At 48.8% G+C, this 20,668-nt stretch overlaps 1 protein-coding gene across 5 annotated transcripts in view; it reads left to right on the plus strand.

Moving 5' to 3' along the window:
• The first annotated feature begins 472 nt into the window (after positions 1-472).
• The window catches only part of TNIK (TRAF2 and NCK interacting kinase), a 162,325-nt gene continuing 142,129 nt past the window's right edge, over positions 473-20,668 (plus strand). Inside the window, exon 1 of one of the 5 annotated variants that reach the window (XM_054834863.1) lies at positions 473-834. In XM_054834863.1, the coding sequence (XP_054690838.1) occupies positions 778-834 (57 nt within the window). In that variant the 5' untranslated portion in view covers positions 473-777. The remainder of the gene's footprint in view (positions 835-20,668) is intronic. The other 4 variants (XM_054834861.1, XM_054834862.1, XM_054834866.1 and 1 more) reach the window with 4 other exon arrangements.

The raw sequence follows: 20,668 nt of genomic DNA on the forward strand, positions 1-20,668 counted from the left end.
AATGTGGCGACTTTTCCCATGAGACCAGACAGGCACAGCCGCGCTGGCAGTGGGGTGGGATGCCCGGAGCCCGGATTTTTCTGCTCGCTGTTTGTCACGGGGGGTCTATGCGCTAAATAAACCCGTTTGCGGGGCTTTGCGATGAGGCGCGCCAGGGCTGGAAGCCTGCAGGACACGCACTACGGTTCCCGCAGGCGTTACCCCTCGGTGCACAACGCCGAACCGGCGCATCCCTCCGCAGGGTCCCGACGCCACGAGCAGGCGGTCCGCGCTGCCGAGGACTCTTCCCCGGCCCCAAGCCCCGTCACCCCGGCGGCGCACGGCGACCACTGCGGGCGGTGGAGACCCGCGCCGGGAGGCGGCAGGGCGGGGGCCCAGGGCCGAACTCCCCCCGCAGCCCCCTCGGGCCGGGCCCGCCGCGCTGCCCGCCCCCTGCCCGCCCCCTGCCCCCTGGCGGCGGGGCCCGGCGCCGCCCCCGCCCCGCGCCGCGGCCGCCCCCTCCCCGCGCCGTGACAGACAGCTCCGGCGGCGCGCTCGGCCGGGGAGGCGGCGATGCGATGCGATGCGCCGCCGCCATCCCGGCGCAGCCCGCGGCGTGCCCTGCCTGCCGGCAGCCCGCGGCCGCCCCTAGCCGAGCTGCAGGCGGAAGGGCAGGGGCGGCGGCGGCTTCTTCTTCCCCGCGCCCCGCATGAGGAGAGGCGTTAAATAGCGCCAGCGCCGCGGCGGCCGCCACTGCCCGCTCGGTGGCGGCGGGGCCGCCTGGCCGGCGGCGGAAACATGGCGAGCGACTCCCCGGCGCGGAGCCTGGACGAGATCGACCTCTCGGCGCTGCGGGTGAGGCGTGCCGCCGGGTCGGGGCCCGGAGGGGGGGATGCGGGAGCGCCCGCCCGTCCATCCGTCCCCCGGTGGGGAGGGTGGGGTGGAGGGTGCGGGTGTGCGCGGTGGGTGCGGGGGCTGGGTGTGTGTGCGTGCACGGATGTATGTGTGTGTGCGTGCACGGATGTAAATACCGGGATATAAACGTGTGAGCGTGCATGTGCGTCCGTATAGCCGTGTGTACGCGTGTGTGTATGTATAAATATATACATGTGTGCCTGCGTGCATAGATCTATACGTACACCCATGTGCGGACGCGTGTACGCAGGTGTGTGTATGCACACACGCACATAGGAGCGTGTGTACGCGTGTGCGTACGGCCGGTGGGTGCTGCGGCTGCCCGTCCCTCCCGGGGGCCGCCGGGCATCGGCTGTGGCGGGGGGGTGCGGGGGTGCGGGGGGGCTGGGGCAGCCCCGAGCACCCCGTTTGGCGGCGGGGCTGGGCAGTGCCTGCGCTCCGCTCTGCGCCGTGCAGCACGCATGCACACACGGACACACGGACAGGGACTGTGCAGCCGGACACCTCCGGGATGCGGGAGCGGGGCTGCTCCCCACACCCAGCTTTTCCACGCCGGCACCCCACAGCCTTTCCATCCATCCATCCATCTCCCGCCGTGCCCCTTCGCTCTGTCTCTTCCTTACCCTCCCTTGAAAATGAAGCTCATCATGTACCCTTGAAATGTCAGGCTCGTCAAATGTGTCAGCCTCTGCGTGGGCTGTGGCCTGATGTCCCCCCCGGTCTATTTTTCCTGTAACTTTTTTCCTTTCCCCCCTTTCTTCTTCATCCTTTGGTCGTAAAAACAGCTAGTTGGTATTGAGCGTGGGGAGTCATTTAGAGAAGCAGCGTTTATTCGAGAGGCAACAGCGAGGCTGCTTCTCTCAACCTGCTGGCATAGACAAATAAATAAAATTAAACAGAATCCGCTGAAGACTTCCACAAGTGTATTTTTAGAAATATTATTTGCTTTAGTGTAGACAAGGAAAAAAAAAGCGCTATCTTTATTCACTTGCCCTACTTTCTTCCTGGTGAGTTTCTGGTTGATTAATAGTGTAAATGATTGCTCAGCAATACACAGTGTAGATGAGATTAGAGCGGGGGAACCATCCAGCTTAAAAACAGACCTGAAGCTCTTGTTTCACCTCTTAGGTGGAAGGTGCCTCAGAAGAGAGGTTGCCAAAGCTGGTGGAGTTAATCCAGGAAAGCAGCATTATGGGGGGGGTGGGGGGGAGCCCTCTTCTTTTTCTCTACCCCCTGAATATCAGATTTTACTATTTTATTTTTAACATCTGCATTAGGAAGTTTATTTGAATGAGGGCACTGTTTCTTTTTAAAACCCTGTCCACACATGCTTACTTTTCTGTGTTTCTGGCTTTTTAATAGCAACGCGTACCAGATGCAGTCAGGGTTTTGTTTTTGCTTTAGGAGGAAATGTCTATTCTCTCCCTCCTTCCCCCTGAGACCTACCGGCAGCGCCCGGTCTGCGAGCAGAGCGGAGCTGGTGTTTCAGGGTAACCGGAGACAAGGAGACCTGAAACCCCGACCAGTGGTGGGGTGGGAGTGCAAAGCTGTGTCCCCCTTTCCCAGTGGTGGCCGCTCCAGCAGGACCTGGGGATTGCAGCAGGGCTTCCTGCTGCCTGCCTGCTTCCTGCTCCTGCTGCTTGGACCTCTGCTCCTCTCAAGGGGAGAGACCTGCTGTGGTGCTTTCCTCTAAATGATGAGAGATGTGCTGGTTTGTAAGTGAGACAAGAATAGGAGCTTAATTTGCCAAGGAATAGATCATCTTCTAAACTAAGCTCTTCTAGCACTTGGAATAATTGTTAAAGGTCATAAATTCAGCAAATAGGGCAAGAAGCGTGAATCATTCCACGGGGTCTGAATCAGAAATCAATAGTAAATGTGCTGCCTGAGCACAAAACATGGCAGGGAGGAGTAATTCCCCAAGCCTTGCAAAATTTCATTTATTAGAAGTGTCACATTGCTGCGGGTTCGTAGATGAGTCTGGATGGAGGAGACATTGCTCTAGTGCCTACGTGTTTGAAGGGCTGAGGGATGGCTGTGCGAAATGCTGGGAGCAGGTAGTGACTCAAAATCTGGCGGAGGGGATGATTTGTTCCCGGCAGCAGGGAAAGGAAACGCTCAGGCCACTTATCTCCAAGTTTGAGTCACCAAAATATTCCAGGAGGCTGTGTTTTATGAACAACAAGCAAACGCATATAAACCAGGTGGACCTTTGACTGCTAGTTCTCCCTCCATCCTTTGCTTTGGCTTCCCTCCTTCTGTCACAAGGGTTGATTTGCAGGACGAGAGCATGCTGTTGAAGGCTGAGCACAGCTTGGCACAAGCAGAACCCTGCACACCATCATTCATTTTTGCTTGCCTCTGCCCTGCTAGCTTACGGGGTGGGATTTGTAGAGCTGGGCTGAAGGTAACATAGGAGGTAGCAGGTGTTTCTGTTTTTGCCACACTGGAGTTTATCTTGGCCATGCAGTTGAGCTCCACCACAGCAGTGCATCTGCCTGACGTGCTGGCTGCTGGGCTAGGAACAAAGCACTGAATTCTGATTAAAATGCATGGCCTGGTGCATCGAGTAAGCGCACTTCGGGCTCGCTCCTACCTTCTTTGTGACATGTTTCTATCCATCACTCTGGACCGTGCTCATTGCCGTGGTACCCAAGTGTCCCTGTGTTGGTGCAGGGGGGCTGAGCATGTGAGGAAGGGCAGGGTGAAACCTTCGATATCAGAAGGATTCTTAAAATAGAGACCGGTGGTGGTGCTGGTAATGAGTATTGTTAATGTTGCAGAAAACTGTAATTTAAAATGATGAGGCCATTGAACAGGTAGTGCTGCATATTGTACTGACAAGGGGATAAGATAAACTACATTATAATGTTCTTTTGTACAGGCTGGGAGATATTTTTGCTAGTCCACTCAGCATGTTTAATAGCCAAATGACCTGGCAGTGCTATTAGCAGAATAATGATTAACACGGGGATTCGCACAGGCTGTTGACAGGCGTGTTTGAGAAGCAGATTTTTGCAATAAAAGGAGAATGAGCATGAGGAGGGATGCAGTGGGCCATGCTCTCTGGTGGTCAGTGCACAGCTGATCCCAACAGGAGAGCATGCAGAAAGATGGGGCTGGGGTTTGGGGGGTTTCCACCCCTTTTTTTTTTTTTTTTGTCTCAGTGAATGCAAGAGCCTGTCATCTCTTGCTGAAGGCAGTGGCCTTGATGCTTCTAAAATATTCAGGTCAATAGCTTTTTCTCTGCCTCGCCCGTCTGCAGGGATGGGCCTCCAGCTGATGTACCGGCGGTGGCCATGGGATCTTCTGCAGTAGCTGCCACAGCTGGATGCGTTTGGGGTGCTTTGCAAGGTGTGTGGGAGGTGATAAGAGCTCTCTGGGAGGAAAACCTTTCCAGGGAGTTGATAACACTCCAGGGCGGGACTGGCTTGGGGCAAGCAAACCTCCCAGCTGCTCCTTGCCTGCTTGGTGAGGGGCTGGCCCTGGGCTGGGGTCCCAGCTGAAGGCTTGCAAAGCTCACCTGGCTTGTATGGCTTGGCTGAGGGTTTCCTGCAAGCCTGGGAATTTAAAAAGAGCCTTTTTGCAGAAAGAGTAATTGTTTTCTTCATGTACCTGGATGTTGCTTTTGTTTTGAACTCATTAACAAAACCCAAGCTTTTGTTATTTACTTTAGCAAAGCGCTGACTGTGCACTCTCTGGAAACTGAATCCTAAAATCGTTAGTTGTTTTGGAAATGCCTGGCCTTTACTGCTCAGGCTTGGAGAGGAGACAGCACAGAATTAAGGAGCCGGTGGGTATTAGCTGTTGCTGGGAAGAGTTGGATGAAACCCAAAAATGTCACTACTCTTCCTTTAGCTTTGCTTTGTATAGAAGTGAAGTTTCAGTGGCCGTTTGTTTGCATTAGTTGATTATTGTCAATGAAGATAAAAGCTCTCATATTAAAAAACCCCAAAACCCAAACAAACATGCTGGCGTTGTCCTGTTTCCAGAACTTCATCAGTTTATGGCATGTTTCAGCATCATTAAAGATTTAGGAGAAGTTCTAATGGGGGATAAGCACTGCAAGCCACCACTCAGGAGCATTATCCTGGCAGCGTTATGTTCGGTTTCTTCTTCCAGCACCTTTTAAAAAAACTGTAGCTCAACAGAACTTGGGCAGCTTTTGCAAAGGTCACCTTCTTCCTAAATAGAAAGAGGAACAAATTTGACTAGAGATGACTTCTGGAGATTAAAAAAAGACATGAAAAGCTTATTTATTTGTGCTGTGCTTTACATGGTATGCTACCATGGAAAATTTGGGACATATCTTCAACAAATAAATATATATATATATATATAGCGACAATTCCTGAGAATGGATGCTCTCAGGAGTCTTCCACCAGGGACTTAATTTGTCCTCTTCCAGTGTGATTCAGTGCATGTGTAAGGTATGGACCATGATTGTATCCATGTACTTTGTATATTTCTGAGCCTTTTTTTAACCATAAAACCTTGGCAGCACAATACTGGTCTCTGAATCATCCCAAAGGGATGATAATGTCCAACTCTAAGCCTTTTTTTTCCTGCATCTCGCTTCCATTCCTTGAGCCAGGAGTGCTAATAGTGGTGCAAACATCTTCTACACACGCATGCATATTCTTGTGTATATGCTCATGAAAAGTTACAACAGAAACAAGGCTGTCTTTTGTCTGATCTTCTGCATGGTTGATTTTTTTTTTTTTCACCTTTTGGAGTTGTGCAGCCCCGATACTGCTCTTCTGCAGTTCTCCATGTCTCCTTCAGCACTGGCACTGTGGTTACTCTTCCTCATCTTTGGAGTTCTTCCGCAGGATGTTTGTGGTGTTTTTAAAGGCATGGAGAGTCTGTCTGTTCTCAGGAGTGTTCCTTGCTGGTCAGCTGTAAGAATTACTAATTTGGAGTGAATTTATAGCAAAACATGTGCTTCAGCAGGTTGACGTTTGAGCGCAAGCTTTGTGTTGAATTGAGGTTTGAAGCGATAAAGAGGTAGGTATTTGATTGGCGTGTGTATTTAAAATGAAGTGTCTGATTTTTAATCTATGCAAGAAATAGTTAGAGGAGGATTTTATCCTTGCTTCGTGAAGGTAGTTTTTATCTGCCAGGCTCTAGTAAATGTAGCGGTGCAGTTTGTATGGGGTGAGGGGGGAAACGGTTCACACTTGATCTGTATGTAAATCTCCACAAATGAATCACCCGGCTAAGGAAGAGGTGTCCTTGGAAGCCATCATTTACGTGGGGCCAGGTCACACCAAAGCTGCTATCACCTCCTGGGCTCGGGCTCCGAGCTGCTCTCCGCAAACCCTTGCCTGACTCCTTCTAATGCACCCCCAGTCACTTTGCAAGGGTAATTATAGACATCAGCATGAGTTCTCTGCCTCTGACCTGCAGACCAAGGACGGAGTATTGATCCCTGTCTGATTTCTTCATGCCTCAAATATAAATGGGGAGAATCCTGTTAGATTTCCCATGCTTCCTCCGGTAAAAAGCTACCATCAGGCAAAAGGGTGCACAGTGTGGAGGAACAGCATCAGTAAAATCTTGTGTCTTGGGGTGGGGAGGATGGTGTTGAGGGTTCAGGATCTACCTCCTGAAGCAGCTTCTCACCCAGGGCTGCCTGGGGAGGATACGTGCCGTTTCCCCTCTGGCTGCCAGCTGTAGAAGATACCAGGAGTGTTGCAGGGCGAAATGCAGAGCCGTGCTGGGAGTTGGCACCGTCCCTTCTCTTGGGGCTTTGGGTGATTCTTCCTCCTCTCCAGCAGCACGGTTGGCCCCGGCTGCTCTGCAGGTGCCCTGCTCGCCCGTGGGAAACGTAGAGCCTCCATCACACGAGGTTTGTGTTTGCTGATGCTCAGGCATCTTCATTACCTTTCATGCAGTCATTAAGGCAGGCTGCAGGTCGAAAACCACAAGCTTAAGTCATTGATAGCTCCATTAAATGAGGGGTTGTTGTTCCCACTTACAGGGCCAGTAGCTTTGATTTCCTCCTCCTGTCCCTTTTTGTCACTTTGAACCGTGGCTGCACATTGAAACCGACGGTCTGTCTGCTCTGGGCTCAGGAACACAATTTATATAAGCGAGGTTTGACGTTCTGCGTGTAAATCGCTTATGATTTCTAAAGGCTGATTGTCTAACAAACACGGTCCTTGGGAAATGGCGACTCCCCCTCTCTCTGCCTTCCCCCTCCACGGTGGTTTCAAGATGAGTCCTGCGAGGGGCCGAGCATCCCCTTGCCGCAGAGGGACGTGGATGCTCAGCACGTAGGGCCCAGCCCTGGGGTGCTCCTGCAATGGCTCATTAGTAAAAGGAGGGGAAAAGCCACCAAGGTTGGAAAACACTGATAAGAAGTTTAGTCGTAACTCGGCTGTATCTCTCTGCACGCCTGATTTTATTTTGTAATGGCAAATCGGAAAACCTTCCTCCCCTTTGATCGAGAATGTTGTTTTTCTACGTTAATTTTCTCTGGTGCTTGCCAGAAGTTCAAGGTTGTGTGTTGGTAGTAAATGATGGATGAGTGTAATCAGGCAGGCAGCACTGGAGTATCCAGATGCATCTTGCTTAGTTGAGAACCGACATTTCCTCCTCCCGTATGAGGTGAGCAAACACTGTGTACTGCCCCGTGCTCAGCTGCCGAGTTACCCTGAGCGCAGCATGCACTTTGCTCTGCTGCATAGCCAGCTCACCTCTGCTACAGAAACCCTATTAGACAGATATTAATGGCTCCGTGCAAACGCCACCCTCTTGCCGGTAAGCGAGACCTGGGCGGTTGACATGGTCTCATCGTTCCTACACACGCACTTAGGCTGAAAACAACCGTGGCCTCTGGCAAGCGCAGTAGCTGCTTAATTTGTGCAGCGAGCTGTGAACAGGGAGTTGCTCTTCTGAGTTAAGCCTTAGCAATATGAGTTTAACATCCTCTTGGTTTTAAAGCGCTGTCGCTGCAGCGAGGGTGGGTGGATGTGTTTCTGTTCACGTGAGTGCACGTGTGGTTTTCGGCTTCGGAGTGCATGAAACCTTTTGTTACAGTTTTTGCTTGCTTCCTCCAGCAGTGTATTTCGGAGTGCAAAACGAAATAAATTGTTTTAACTCTCCTGAAAGCAACGCTTTTGAGAAGCCAAGGATATTGCATAGGATGTGTGTTCCTTTATAAACTAAGAATCACAAATAGAGTTTAGGTCACTGACACTTTGCCCCCTTTTAAAAATTCTCTTTGCTCCTAATTTTGAAACTCAGCAGGAAAAAGCCTCCTGCCAGCTGAGTCATGTGTTTAGTGCATGACAGAAGTGACTGTTTGGGACCATGCCCTTAATCTGCTGGATGGAGACTTCAGGACGCATTGGAGGCGGTAGAGCCTTTGCAGAGGAAGAGATCGCACAGCTTGAATCTAATAAAATGTGTCTAATAACCGCTGTAGTATGCTACAGAAATACAAGAGATCAAAGCTTCGAAGGCATTTATTTTCATAATTTGTGGGTCAGATCCTTGCAGGACTAATTGGGTGCTGTTTGATGTCCAGGCAACAATAGAAATCTCCCTGTAAATCAGAATATATTTGCCTCTTCCTTTCTTTTTTGTGCCCAAGCATAAAAGCTTAGTATGATTTTGAGATAAACTGGCAAAAGCAAAGGTACAGATCTCCTCCCTACCTCATTGCTATCTTTCTTAGATGTATAACACTGTGGGCCATATAGCTGATACAGTGACCAAAACAACTGCATTTACCCGGGAGCTGGTGGTCCTTCTAATGCTGGTGCTCCAGGAGCGCTAAGCCTGCTGGTTATTGCCTGCTGTGCTTCTGCTCCCCAAAGCATGGACCGAGAGGGAACCAGAGACCCAGCTTTGAAGGGGCAGTTTGTAGGATCTCCTCAGTTGTGACTCACTGGTCATGACACCCAGGGGGCATCTCAGCTTTGCAGGTGGTCACCCCCAAAACACATCAAGTTGAGTATGCTGTGTGTTTTGTGGGGGCACTTAAAGTTCTTTTATTTTTATGTATATAAAAATTATATATATATACACAAACATATATATTTTTATATATATACACATATGATATATATATGAAAATAAGCATGGATCTAACTGTTCCCTCTTTAGTGGAGTAGGACAGCATGGTGAGCTAGTGTGCCCCTGAATGGCACAGCCTGCGTTCTTGTCCCTGGCACATAGACCTTCTTCAAAACACCGGCCAAAATTTTCCAAGCTACTCACTCGCGTGGGAGATGCTGGATTAGCCATAGAGCTGTTCTCGCACGTGAAACCTGGCTGGAAAGGAAGGGGCGCTGCCCTTAAACTTGAGTGTTTTGTGTTGTATCCTCCCACCGAATACTCATGGTGGGTGTTTGTGGGGGGCTTCTCTCGTGTGTCTGCAGATGCCCCCATTTTGGGAGGAAAGAAGGATGGGCGTGCAAGGAAACTGTGTTCTTGGAGCAAAACCAGAGGCCAAGGCAACAAAATTAAAAGGGCTTTAAATGCATTTTCTGGCTATGCAGACAGGCTGTCTTCACTGCAGTAATGCTCATCAGCCTTTACGTATTGATTAGCTTCAGTAAATAGTGTGATGACTCTGCTCTTCCTGTTGCTATTCCGTGGGGATCGGTGTGTGAGTATGGCTGAAGAGGCTGTAATAGCTAAATGGGATTCCAGTAGTGAGAGCAGTTTACAAATGCTCTCCAAAGTGAACCTCGCAGCCAGTGTGACTGTGTTTGCTATAAATATAAACACAGAGTGCTCCACTGGTGACTGGGCTGGTAATGACTATGTTCTCTAATGGGCAAAAACCTGTGTTTCCCGAGCCAAGTGCCCTGCCCTGGCGGGGATACTGTCTTCTCCTGCTTCACTGGTTGGGGTGCTGTGATGGGTACGTTGTGTGTGGGGTGGGTGAATGGAGTACGATGGAGAGGAGAGGCTGGAGTCCAGTTGAAATGTGAGGTTGCTTGGCTAGCCATTGGCTGAAAATGACTCCTTTTCTACCTGCCCTGCTTGTGGCTTGTCATAGTTTCTTCAATATTCGTGCGTAGCTGGGCGTAGTTCAAAGTTGTTTTGTTTGTTGGGCTTTGCCCCTGCTCTTGGAGACGGTGACGTGGTGTAGCAGTGTGGAGGTGGTTGGTTGAGCACTGGGCAAGACCAGATCCTTGGAAAATCGTCATGATAAAGTATGAACAGAGCAGGAGGGTGGCAGACACAGCAGCTTGTTGTCCCTGTGGAGCAGCAGTGGGAGGAAGGACGGAGAGCTGCTTTAGATATTGGATGCCGTAGCTGAAAAACCCATCCAGAAAACTTCCCATCACTGTGCCCGTGTTTTGTGACAACCTGTAACTGCACTGTGGTGGAAAAGCTCTTCCAGAGGCAGTTTGGGCCATGAGGTGGAATCCCAGGTTGCTCCGGAGACTGGATGGAAAGATAGGATGGAGCAGATGTAAAATTAGCATAACAATATACCTTTAATTCAACTTGAAGGAAATAATTGAAGACTAGTTGTCGCTTATGATGGTGACCTCTGCCAGGATGACTCATGCTGCAATATAATGAGTCACTTGTTAATGAAGGCCTGTTAAGGAGAAAGTGCCAAATCTCCGTAACTTCTTCACTGTGCGATATAAAAGCCAGGATGAAGAAGGGTGTTCAGGATATTGTTGCCTAAAAATAGTTGATATTTAAGAGTGCTGAAGCACCTTTACTTGGCTCTGGGGGACTCTAGCATGGAGCGGCAAAGGCCCTAGAGCAGAAATGCTGCTACTTCTTCCGCTTCGGTTTAAGAGTGACGCAACACACTTTGTACCTCTCCTCCCCAGCCTTCTGTGTTGACGTGATGTTGCCTGAGGGTGGGGACCCTGATAGCTCTTCTTCCTGCTCAGCTGGTCCAAAGGCAAGTGTCTGCTGGTCAGAGGGAGGTGGGTAGGTGCTAAGTTGTGCAGTGAGCGTGGAAAGCTGTGGCCACCTTTGCAAAGGCTGCCTGGCAAGGGCTTAGCATGGGGAGGAAGGTCTTGGGGGCAGCCTGGCTGATGGAAGAGCAGGAAGGTAGGAACAAAAGCCATGAGAAGGTCCCTTATGGGGAGCCCCGGGCTGCAGACCTGCAGTTAGGAGGCTGGAGGAGAGGGAGGCGAAGAGCTATCAGTCTGTGGCCATGTGGTCCCCTAGTAGCCAGGGCTTTGCCAGGCATAGTCTCTCCGTTAACTCTTCACCTCTGATGTCCACCAAATGGGTGCAGGGTGAGAAGTTTTTTATGGCTGTAAGGAACCTGTGGTGCTTCTGTAGCAACTGACTTGAGCACTCGTTAATCATCTACTAATGCTTCCTTATATTGAACTAGTGTTTTTCCTCAATAAATGAGGTTTTGCAATCCACAGAGGAAAGTGAGAGCCTGGTGTTGAAGGAGCTTGTGACCTAGGGCAGGAGGAGCTCACCAAGAAGGGATAGGTGGATTAGCTCCTGGGCTCAGCCCTAGGATTTGGTGCCCCAGGCGTGCTCTTCTCTACCCTTTCACGTAGCAGAGGGGCAAGAGGAAGGTACAGCAGAGGGGCATCTTGCTCCTGGGAAGGGGTTTCTAACTTGTCAAAAGCCTGATGAATTTGTCTGCAGTCATGAAATCCTGTGAAGCCCAAAAGTTAAGTTGAGAGAGAAGTGTTTTTTTCTTTGATCTCATAATTGTAGAGAAGCATGGAGAAAAGGCCTTCCTAAAAGATCATAATCCAAAGGGCAAATAGAAGACTGTGAGTAGTTTATTGAAAATTCAGAAGAAAAATGGCAATAAATATGTGAGGCCTTGCCTTCTTTCTTCCCTGAGTGATATACCACAACAGCTGGAGATCCCTGGGCTGCTTCTGCCATGCTTTCATTTTCAGAGTGAGAAGCTGTCTACCTCCATTGTCCCTCACCTCTGCCACCTGCTTCAAGGTGCATCTTGCCCTCTGAACCCTGACTGCAGTCCAGGCCGGACTACCAGGTCCTGCTGCCTTACGCAGCACCAGTGTGGTCCTCAAGGAGATTGGAGGGTGGTGATGATGGTTGAGGTATGAGGAGATGAGAAGGGGTGGACCTGAAGGAGGAAAGCTTTGCACCCAGGTGTTGCCATCAAGGCAATCTGAAGCATCCAAAGGACATTGAATGTGCGAGTGGTTGCATTGCAGAAAATCGATGTGTAGTACCTTAGTAATAGATATCTCTGAGAGATGGAGGAACATCTCTTCCTGAAAAGAAACTACCAGCACAGCGGGACCCAAATCTTCTACTTAACTTTGTTTTGTCTTGCTCCTTTGATAATTATCATCCTCTTCTTCAGCACATTCCCACCATTAGTGTAGTGGTCCTGCTGCTGTGGCAACTCTTGGGAGCTCTCATCATGCCTCTCTGGCCATCCTTGTCAGCTTCAGCACCAGAGGGGACCCACAGTAAAGGAGGGTTTTTGCTCTTCGGTAGAGAAAAGCAGTGCTGTTGGCTTTCACTGAGCAGTTGGATCCTGGGCACCAGCTCCCCCTGGGATGATCTCCACAGGCCCTTAGACCTGGGGGTGCCCTGAGAGGACCATAGTTTCTTTGCCATAAGTGGAGGTGGAGTTGCTGTGTTGGGATAGAGCACTACAGGTTGAAGGATGGCTGGGCTGCTTCTCCATCACATCTTGCACATGTTCAGGCCTGGGAAGGCCAAATGTCCTTTACATGGAGACCTGCGCTTCCAGGGCGTACTGGCTGACATCCTCTGAGAAGTGGGTGGAGTAAATCATTACACTTTTGAATAGGCAAAGGCTGTATCGTGTGGTTCAAAGGGAAGGATGCCTTGTAGGTGGACAGACCATAACCCCCAAAAAACATTGACAAGGGAGCTGGGGCATAAGTTCAAAGCTGGAGTCACTTTCTCAAGACCCTTTCACAATAAGTTTTGGTTTCGCTTTTGCTGGGTGACGTGGCCTCTTCCGTGCTGCTGGTGTAAAGCAAAGTGCCTGCGCAGAGGAAATGTCCTCGAGAGAAGATGCAAGAGCCCTGCTCGTTATCGGAAACGAGTAAAACTGCTCCAAGCTAATCTGGCTGCTTAAAAATAGAAGTGGTGGTAGGGGGAGGGACTGTCTTCTGTGTTCGTTTGCCCTTGATTTTCATGACATTTTGCTGCTCTATATTATGTGTCTTGTAGGGGAGACCGTGTGTCCTGGTCACACTGCAGCAATTCATGAGAGCACGTGCTCATATCGGAAACCATCAGGGAGGAAGGCTGAGAAGCTTGTTCAGGGTTTAGCAGTTAACTGAGGTTTATTCCCTCATTCTCCTGCTCCTCACAGGTTCACAGCTTCTCCCTTGGTGTGATCTTGAAGCCTCTCCTGGGGCAGGTCTGAAGGTCTGATGTGACTGGTGGCGAGGCTGTGGGGTGGGATGGATCCCTGGTGCTGTGAGGTGGTGGGAGCAGGGGGCATCCGTCACGTGCACACCTCCCCAGAGAGAGTCATGCCTCAGTTGAAGGTTGCAGCATCTACTTTGCAGTTCAGGGGGAAAAAAAAAAATCACTTATGAGACTTAATTACTGTGTTATTGTTATTCAGCATTTAAACCCCAAGTTTCATAACTGCCTTGTGATATCAGCATTTATGTTCTTTGTCAGTATTATGCAAGCAGCTCACCTTGTGATCATGAAATACTGAAATGTGCTTTCTAATGCTCACCCTCTGTTCCTCAATGAGTCCATAAAACCTCTTCTGCTTTCCATTAATTATGGAACAATAGGACATTTTTCTCCTCTCTTTTTAAAAAAGAGCTGAGCCTTTTTTTTTTTCCTTTTTACTTAAAGTTACTGAGCCAGCTGCTCTTCTGAGATCTTTCTGTTCCATGTAGCCAGACCAGAGTGGACATACCTTCTGTCCTTCACTGCACTGTCTTTTGCCACTCAGGAGGAAGCAAGAGGCTTGTGGACCCATCTCAGGAGCAAAGGTCTTGCTGGACCAGAGCGGTCCCAGCTGGTGCAGTGGCTGTTGCTGGCACTGGTATGGTTGATGTCATCTACCTATGGGGTAATTCTGCGGATGACTGGCTAGAGGTGGTGGGGTCTCTGGATACTCTGGTGGAAGAATCTTGCATGATTTCCTTGACTTACAGATACCCAGAATTTCATCTCTTCTCTGAGCTTTCTGAAGAAAGAAATTGTTGGGTTTGCTCTTCCCTGTAGAGGGAAAGAATTAAAATTTCTGTCTAAGCACAGACATAGAGTGCAATATTGTTCGGTTTGCCTGAGTATGCTGAAGAGGACGAGGATACGTCTCCAGGCTCCATGGCCAGTGCTTTCATACTTCACTTCACATACACATCGAGAGATGCATAACTCTTTTCAGATGCTAATGAGGAGTTTCTAGATAAGATCCCCTGTGAGGAAAGGAATGCTGGGATAGTCTCGTAGCAGAGGAAATCAAGGTGAGGAGGGGTCAAGCATCTTCTCTAGATTCACTTACAGGCGATGCAGCCCTGGCAGAGTTGGGAGTAGAAGTCAAACCCTCTGGCCTCTCATCCCATGTTGTAGTCATTAAACTATGCTCTCCTAAGATTAGATAACGCGTGGTTTTGGTGTCTGCAAGACTTGATGAGCAAATTCCTTTGAATAAATGCTTTTCTTGTATACTTGCCAACACAGAGTGAGGTTTGGGACATGAGGGAAGGGAAGTAACTTGCAGGTGTCAATTTTGAGGAGGGAAATCAGATGGGGAGATAATACCCAGCAGGTTAGAGTTCTTGGAAGGAGTCAGTGGTAAGGATCGCGTCTTGCATCTCTGGTTTAGAGTAAGTGATGTGGGGAACCCAAGGCACGACTGTGCTGGTGGCTGCCTGACACGCGTTTCAATGTCACTGAACAATCCGGATCTCTGGCAATGGCAAGACGTGGTGCTGGAGTTTGTGTGGGCCCCAGGATAGATGCTAAAGTGAACAGGGTTAACTTTATGCCTGAACGTTGGGGTTCTTGATGGATCCAGTTGCAGAACTCTGAATTTTCTTACAGTGTGAACTGTAGTAGCTCGATACTCGGTGTCACCTCGACCGAAAACTCCATCGTGTCTTCAGAGCACTTGCAGTCTGGGAAAACACTGATAGCCGAACTGGTTTCCCAGCATAATGAAATAGTCCTTTTCAATGTGTCAGGTCTTCAGAGGAGGAAAGGATTACAAGGGCATCTTGGTCTCCTAGTAATTTGTCGTATTCGCTGTAGCCTGGGGCTGTAAAATGGACCGGTTGGGCATGCACCGCAGTTGCTTACAATGAAACTGCTGCAGCTGCTCTTCCCTCTGACCAGAGGAGAAGGTGATGGGCCAGCTGGGTCTGCTAGGTGGGATGAGGTGATGCTGGGTGCTGCAGACAGCTCTCTGAGGATTTAGGGTGGCCGGGCAGAGTTTGTTGTGCTATTTGCTTTACTTTGAGACGGTGTGGTGTTGCTGAAAGTCTTGCATGGATTAGATTTCTGGTTATGAGCACCCTTATCTGCTTCTGTAGCCATTAGCTCTTTGTCTTACCCACGTGGGAAGCTGTAAATTACTTCATCCGATAAGGCTTTTCTTATCAGCTCTGACACTTATTGTGCAGAATTCAAATTATTATAGGAACTATAAAAAAGGGGATGGAGCCTGGGAATTACAGCTGAGAAGTTGTGTTCCTCTTCCCTGCGCACACCGGTGAGATGCAAATGGAAAGTATGAGTCTCTGCTTGCATCAAGCTGGGGCTGAGTTCTTGGTCATGTACCGTGTCTAGAAAGAAGCACGTGTCCTGATATTTCTTTTCCTTTCCTTCCTTACTTTGTGCAGCATCATCAAAACGCTCCTTTTGGCCTTTTAAACTCATCAGCCTGGTTGTGAAATATTCAGAAAAGCTTGGGCTGAGTTTGCATCACTGTCAGTGGGTTGCATCCTTTTGGAGCGGCTTTGATCTTGCTTACTCCGTGCTGAGTAATTTACACTCCTCTCACATGAGCAGCAGCTTCAATGGATATGCCGCCCTCTGAGAGTCTGGCCCTTGCAAGCTCTCTCGGTTTCTCCTAATGGTAAGCATTTAAATGGTATTAAAGCCGCTTATCTGAGTCTTGTGCTTTTTTAGAGTCATTAACACCTCTGCAAAGAAAGTGTAAAACTCTAGTAAGTCAGCTGGCGGCACTTTGCAATGGTTTGCATGGCTACCCGGAATGTGGGGAACAGAGAGCTGGGCTTCCCGTGGTGGTGAGGCTGTTTAGGAAGGGTGCTGGTGGTGGGTGCAGTGCCCACGGGTGGGGAGCTGGCGCTCCCATGCATGGTGAGGATCACCCTCGGGAGGTGGTGTTCCCCTTCATCCAGGGATCAGGGCTTCCTTCTGGGTGTGAGATCTGGCACCTCAAGCTTCTACTGTTTCGTTGGTTGGTTGGTTTTTGTTTCCCTTCCCTTTGATTCCCAAGGGGTCAGAAATGTCCATCTCGCCATGTTTGCTGTATCTAGTTTAATGGCACCTTTCAAGTGATCTTAGTGATTTTCTTTTAAAGGATCTGCGCTATTCTGTTGCCTTTACAAGGAGACACTGATGATCAAGGATGATCCCACCATGAAACTGGCTTTGTTCTTCACCTTGAAGGTTGTCCTGTGCAGCAGCAGTGCCGCAGTGGTTTGATCTTCATGCTGTCCTCGTGGCCACCGAGAGGTCCCACTCCTGCTCTCATTGCTTGCTCTGTGAGGCCAGTTGAGCTCTGCACTGAATAACGGGAAATTATCATGGCTAGCGTTATGCTGGTAGAAAAACTAGTAGAGGTGAATAATAGCACAAGATACATGGAAATCAACATTTTTCTCCTTGGAGGCTGTAGATGTAATCCACTTAATATTCTGTGGAACACAAGATTAATTTTCTTCAGCATAATATATGTGAGGGCTTTTCTTTTTAGCTTGCTGGCAGAGGCATCGCTGCGTTACTAAAGCTGAGGGCAGGGGATTAGGAGCGGGGAAGGATGCTGACCCAACTTCCAGAGGATTCAGGAACAGTGAAGTCTGGCTAGAGAAGATTAAACTTCTTCTCTGGCTGGACTTCTTGGCAAGAAATGTGGCTGGACTGGGTGTCTCACATGAGGATGGCCTCTGTTTGCTCATCGGGCTTTGCTGTGTGGTAGGGTACCTTTTGATTCTCTGGATGTCCAAAATATTGAGGAATAGATCTGACTTGCTTGGACTATGTGCTGAGGTTCTCCTGGTGGGCTCCCAGCATGGAGCTGGTGTCTGCGCTGTGTGGAAACCAGCTCCAGCCTTGCACGCGTCCTCCTTCACAACGTACCTTTGCCGTGATTTAAACTCACAAAGCTTTGTAGAGGTTCCTTTAAAATAATAGTGAAACAACCCCCCTGTTCTTTTTCTTTCACAGGATGGAAAGAATGCAGTGACTTGCCAAGCTTAAAGAGGAGTAGATACAGCAGAAATAAATAAGTCAAGCCCATTTATTTTAAGTTGATTAATCTGATATGTTCATAGTTTTCTAAAATAAAATCTAGCCCTGGAGGGTTTAGCAAATCAAATAACAATAACAACAATTAATTTAGAAGCAGTTACGTTTCCCATCCCCTCTTCACATCCCTACACCCACATAATTAATCTCACCACTTATGACTGCGGGCCAAATCCTCCTTGGGGATGGGCAGTTGTCTCTCGCGGGTTGGAGAAGGTGGACCTGAAGGGCTGACCCCATGCCTGAGTGTGGGCGAGGTGGGCAGCTGGTGGATGCTGGGCTCCTGGGGCACCCTGTGCCTGCAGGAGGGCTTGGTCTGCTGCCGGGTAGGATTTCTCTGTTGAAAAGTCAAGTGTTAAGGACATCTCCACCTGCTTTGTTCTCCTGTTTTGTACTCATCTTCAGCAGGCTGGTACCTGTGGTCTTACAGGGCTTGCTTTGCTGCTGCGTGCGTGTTGTGTTACTGTTGCCAGCCTGTTTGTGTGAGCTAATGAATAAAACCGGAGCTCTAGCGAAGAGCGTTTTGCTAGGCAGAGGCCAGATAATGTCACGGCTGGCTCCAGGGAGCGGAGCTAGCAGAGAGCTCCCAAGGCAGAGAGGTATCACGGGGCTGTAATTTGACAGGGAGCTCAACTGATCCCATAAAGCAAAAGGTGGTGGTTGGATTTATGGGGCATCATGGTGACTTGCAAAGCAAAACCAGTGCATCTTCCTAGGATGCTTCTGCAAGAAAGGTCCCTCTGCTTTGTCTTGGCTGAAGTGCTATTATCATGCATATATCAAATGAACTAAACTAAATCCTTGCCCCTGCCCCGAGCTAGTAACTCGGGGCATTGGGATTTGAACTAAAAAGTGTCTCCCTGAATTTACAAGAGTGCTTCACAATTTAAGAAGCCACCAAGAAATCCAGAAGTCTTGCTATTGGAAATTCTTTACAACCTGGCAAAAAATTATTACAAATCACTTCAGCAACTGTGGATTGTCTCTGACTTTCAGGGCGGTTTTTTGGCATGCATCAGGCAGGAGCTTGCTTTTTTTTTCTGTGGGACTTTGTTTCTCCTCCAGTTTAAGTGAGCATCTGTCAAGACCAAACCTTCAGGCTCCCTGCTGAGTCTGGCGTTACTGGAGGCAGCCTGTGAAATGTAGGAAAAAGGTGAGAAGCCTTCCCTCCCCCTTCCCCACAACTTGTTAACTCTTGGGTGAGAAAGGTCTTTCCAGATATGAAATACACAAATTAACATGTATTTGATATTATTTTAAATAATTTTGCTGCTTTGTCAAGACAGTTGTATGAAAAATGTGTTTATAACGCACAGTTTGGGGAGCTTGTTGAGTATAGTTGTGGCTTTTACAGTCTGGATGCGTCTTGGAGAGTTCTGCAGCTAGTTGAATGCTCAATAATTCCCTGTGATTTGCTCCTCATATTATCCTTTTTTGAAACTATTGCTACTGGAGAGTTATCTGATCCTCTCCTGCTAACCAGCCCTTGCAGAACCAGCTGTAAGGAGCTGATGAAAAGTGACAGGCTGTGGGTAAACTCCTTGAAGAGCACTAAACCAGCCGATAACTCCCTCTCCAGATGATCTGTGAAGCTTAGACTGGTGTGAGAAACTCGACTGAATCCAGTAGGGAGGTGATGTTTCTCCAGACATGTATATAGGGACTCTGCCTTGTTTTCAACAAAATACAAGGCAATCGCTTTAAACTGGGATGTAATGATTTCTGGTGGGCAAGGCTGTCCACCCAGGTTGTCTCTCTTAAGACAGATGTGTAACTCTTGCTCCTGTTCTGTTTAGATGGCGCGAAGGGTTCCCAGCAGCTCCACAAGACCAAGCCCTCCCAGGTGCTGTAATGTTGGCTGTAATGTTCATCTGCTGCTGCTGGGTGAACATGAGTGGTCACAGCTGTGGCCCAGGTGCCTTCTCAGCTCTGCCTTGGCTTTTAAGACTTTCTGAGGCTCCTTGGCGTGCATACATACATGCCCAGAACGTATGTTGGTTGTTGCACAGATCCCTGCTCTTGAGAGGTGTAGTCTATAGGTTGTTGGTGCCACAATGACACAACTGTTTCATCCCTGTCAACTTTTCCCTGGTCAGCTCAGCCCATGTCCTCAACCATAACTTAAAAACAGACATAGAGGTGCAAACCCATCCTACTTTTAAGAAGCAAAGGGTTTTAATATTGCTTTGCTTTTTTTGCTCCTAAATGCACCTTGAAGTGAGACGTTCTCCCATTTTAAGGCATTCCTCTGGCCATAACTCTCCCTGCAAGGAAGGACAAAGGCAATCCCAGATGGCCGACCTCAGCAGCCTCCTGTGAGGGCAGCAGAAGCTGGGTTGGAAAGAAGCTGCAGTGACTTAGAAAGGTGCAAACTGGCTTCTGAGCTGTCACCCCTACAGACATCCACAGACCAAACCACAAATGTGACCTGCTGTTGGAGACTGAATTTTTGCCCGCATGCGAACGAGGGCTCTGCTTTTGGTGTGAGCTTGGCAGCAACCTTGCTTTTCAAAGTGTGCCTCTAGGAGTGGTATGTTAAGAGGCTGTAGTTCCCGAAACAGCTGCTTTGGTAAGTAATTAAGCCAACTCCTCTGAGAGCCGATAAACCTTTGACAGCATTTACTAGTAGGTAGCAATTTCAGCTTGATGCAAACATTTGCTGGCCGAGGTGAAACTATTTCTCAGAGGGATGAGATCTAAACATTTAGGAATAATATCTTACTGGTCTGAAACTGCAGATAAGTGACTTCCAGTGAGGAGAGCGTCCAGCTGCTGTGCTCTAATTGATGTCTGCATCCGAAGAAGTGTGGTACAATACTAGTAGTGACTTTAGATCTTCTGGGGACTATAGATATGATTTATAATTGGCACTGTAGCTTTTTAGAGACACTGAGCTTAGCCAAGCCTTTTATATATTGTCCTGTTGAAGTTGTGTGCTTGAATTAGGCATATGTTGAAGTGGTTGATTGTACTGGGGCTGCATTCATCTAACACGGCGTTGGAAACCTTGGGGTTCGCTTAGCAGTAGTGCTTTTGCTGGTGCTTCTGGACTGATTGACTTCTAACTCCTCTAGATGAACAATCTTCTGTGAACTGGAAGGAGGGCTTATCATACGACTGCAAACAATTTGTGGAGACTTTCCTGGGGATCTATGGGATGTGCTGTAGAGCTTTAAAAATGAGAGAGTGTTGTCTGATTTGGAGTGAGTCCAACTTCAAATGAAGAATAAGTAGAATTGTGTTGTCTTAAGGGGTATTGACTATCTCAGTCAGCACCTTCTTACCATGGTGAGACTCATGGAGGCCAGACGTTGATCTTCATTAGCTTTAAGTCAAA

This window comes from Grus americana, chromosome 9, assembly GCF_028858705.1.
Source record: "Grus americana isolate bGruAme1 chromosome 9, bGruAme1.mat, whole genome shotgun sequence".
Taxonomy (NCBI): Eukaryota; Metazoa; Chordata; class Aves; order Gruiformes; family Gruidae; genus Grus; species Grus americana.